Source organism: Rhizopus microsporus, assembly GCF_002708625.1.
Source record: "Rhizopus microsporus ATCC 52813 unplaced genomic scaffold scaffold_1, whole genome shotgun sequence".
Taxonomy (NCBI): Eukaryota; Fungi; Mucoromycota; class Mucoromycetes; order Mucorales; family Rhizopodaceae; genus Rhizopus; species Rhizopus microsporus.
Genome location: NW_019671916.1, coordinates 935,178 through 937,682, shown reverse-complemented (window position 1 = coordinate 937,682; position 2,505 = coordinate 935,178). Strand labels below are relative to the sequence as shown.

General features: G+C 36.0%; 1 protein-coding gene across 1 annotated transcript; it reads right to left on the bottom strand.

Annotated features, from left to right (window-relative positions):
• Positions 1–109: 109 nt before the first annotated feature.
• Positions 110–2,505, bottom strand: RHIMIDRAFT_5381 (kinase-like protein). The gene is made up of 7 exons (XM_023615376.1): positions 1,776–2,505; positions 1,339–1,721; positions 1,133–1,284; positions 969–1,044; positions 826–904; positions 537–770; positions 110–481 (listed from the first exon to the last, which is right to left on the bottom strand). Exons 1-7 carry the CDS (start codon positions 2,386–2,388, stop codon positions 264–266), a joined length of 1,755 nt encoding a protein of 584 aa, XP_023470970.1. The 5' UTR covers positions 2,389–2,505; the 3' UTR covers positions 110–263.

Below are 2,505 nucleotides of genomic sequence, written 5' to 3'. Positions count from 1 at the left end.
TGATATGACTCTCTCATACGTCCTTACAGTGTAAGTTGTATTAACTATGTCTGAATTTAAAAGTGCGAAAACTGTAACTAAACATTTTTGTTAACGTTGAAATGTAGCATCTTTGACTAGTATTGGCGCTTTACTATATTTATCATATATTTATAATGGAACAAAAAATAAAGTAGTATAAAGTAAATGAGTAAGGGTATGCTATTATTTACGAAAGTTCAAATAAACAAGAAAGTGTACATGGGCAGTTTGTGTGTAAAAGGTTATTTCTTGGCTGCTTTCATCCATGGATGATTAAGTGCTTTTTCTGGGGTCATTCTTTCTGATGGCTCCCATGTAAGGCATTTGTTGATAAAGTCAACAAATTCTCTATCATAAGCGTCATGGGATGATCTTTTTAATGCTTCGGTGAAGGTCATGGAGTTTGGCTTTCTTTTTTTCCCTTTTGAATTAATTGATTTCCTAGGCTGATCGTACATGTCTGTCAAAAGAATAAGACAAAAAAAAAAAATCATAAAGGAGTTGCTATGACTTACCAAAGAATTGCTTTTTTCTGGCACATCGATCCAGATATTGCTTATCTGGCACGCCCAGCAGTTGCATAATACACGCTAATTGATCAGGTTCGTTTTCTCCAGGGAACAAAGGTCGACCTGTATATAACTCGGCTAATATACAGCCCGTACTCCACATGTCTATAGGTAAGCCATATTCTAATCCCAATATAACTTCAGGTGCACGATAAAACCTGCTCTGAATATATGAATATACTAAAAGGACTGTAAGTTTGAAAAAATATTCAAGTTGTTTTTTGGCAGAAATTACCTCTTTCATTTACGAAGCATGAGCTTCCAAAGTCGATTATCTTTATCCCACTTTTATCAGGCTGTTTCAGTAGAATATTCTGTTGAAATTCAAAGAGATGTTATTAGCTGCTTTATAGAAGCACTCTTTTTTTTAAAACTTACTTCTGGTTTAAGATCGCAATGTATAATCTTATGATCGCTCAATAGCTTCAAAGCTGACAATATCTGATGAGCAAATCTTTGTTAATTGTATAAACATTTAGTACATGGTTCAGATCATATATATATATATATATTCAGAGAAAAAGATGTCTAGTTCCACCTACCTTTTTACTAAGCCAATGCTAAAGCCTTGGTACGAGTTTTGCTGCAAGACTTCATAAAGGTTTAAGCTTAGACATTCAAATACAATGCATAAATGCTCTCTAAAGTAAAAGTTATCCAACATTCTCACAATGAAATACTTGTTATGAGGGTCCTACGCCAATAACCATTAATTCCTTTGGAGGGGATAAAGTGCTTCTCGTCTTACCAGTTGCATTAATTTTTCTAATATTTTAATCTCAGTCAGTGCTTGAGCGTGAAATCTCTTTTTGTTCCGAATGATCTTGACAGCTACAATATTGTTGACTTGATTTTTATCTTTAGATTGTGGCTTCATGTCTCTACATTTAACAACTTGACCAAAGGACCCTTTGCCGAGGCTCTCGATAATCTCATACCGGTAATTCAAATGATCCCTAATGACAATTTGATAATCACCTTTCTCGTCATCATATCCATAATTGAGGGTTGTCTGATCAGTAGTAGCCCAATGCTTTTTGGCATAGGAGCCAACACAGTAAACAGAGTGATACTTTAAGATCTCTGTTTGTTCATATGGTGATAAATATGGTTTGAATCGATGAAGAGCCACTAGAGAATATATTGCTTAATACACGCATATAAAAACTATTCTCTAATACTAACTTTTGGCGTTCACAGCTTCGATAGTCCCCTTTTCTTTCTTATAGTCAATCGCTGTCGAACCATCTTTCACGTCTTCCCCTTCAACTAAGCATTGTAGCCTTTCGTGAATTTTTTCGATACGATTGGGTTCAATGGAATTGCTACTAGCTGTCTCTTCCTCGGGCTGACTGATCACACCTTGGGCAGAAATTAAACTAGCGCTAGTCTTTGTTAATTTCTCGCGATCTTTTGCAAGTTGATCATGTAGTAAATCATTTGTTGGACAAGAAATAAATCTCGATGAATAAGAAGGTAGGCTTTTAACTGATTTAGAGGCAAAGATCTCTGGCTTTCGAAGCTTTGTTGTTTGCATGATAGACATCTGATCTTCCTTATGTTGCTTATTTAGCGTGACCGTTTCTCCAGGTGTTTGTGTTTCACTTTCACTTTCGCTGCTACTGCTACTACTACCGCTGCTGCAGTCATAGCCTGTTGTTTGCTCAGCATTTTTGCATTTGCCCTTATCAACACTTTTGAATATGCCAGATTGTCTATTTTGAACGGGTATAGGTAATCGAGTATTACTACCGCTTAATGCTTTCATTGTTCGTTCTTGTTTCATTGGCTCGCTCATTTGGTCTAACGACGCCTGGAAAAGAAGGTATTGATGATCAAACTCATCAATTGAGAGATTTCAGCTTGGAATGAAAAGGTTTCAGTTTCGGCGACCATCTTGTGAAGGAAGAAATCT

Excerpts from the sequence above, each read along its gene's own strand:
- RHIMIDRAFT_5381 (XM_023615376.1), bottom strand. The coding sequence starts at position 2,388 with ATGAGCGAGCCAATGAAACAAGAACGAACAATGAAAGCATTAAGCGGT. Across the intron at positions 1,285-1,338 it reads TAGAAAAATTAATGCAACTG|GACCCTCATAACAAGTATTT; the intron begins GTAAGACGAGAA and ends TTATTGGCGTAG. Across the intron at positions 905-968 it reads ATTGCGATCTTAAACCAGAA|AATATTCTACTGAAACAGCC; the intron begins GTAAGTTTTAAA and ends GAATTTCAACAG.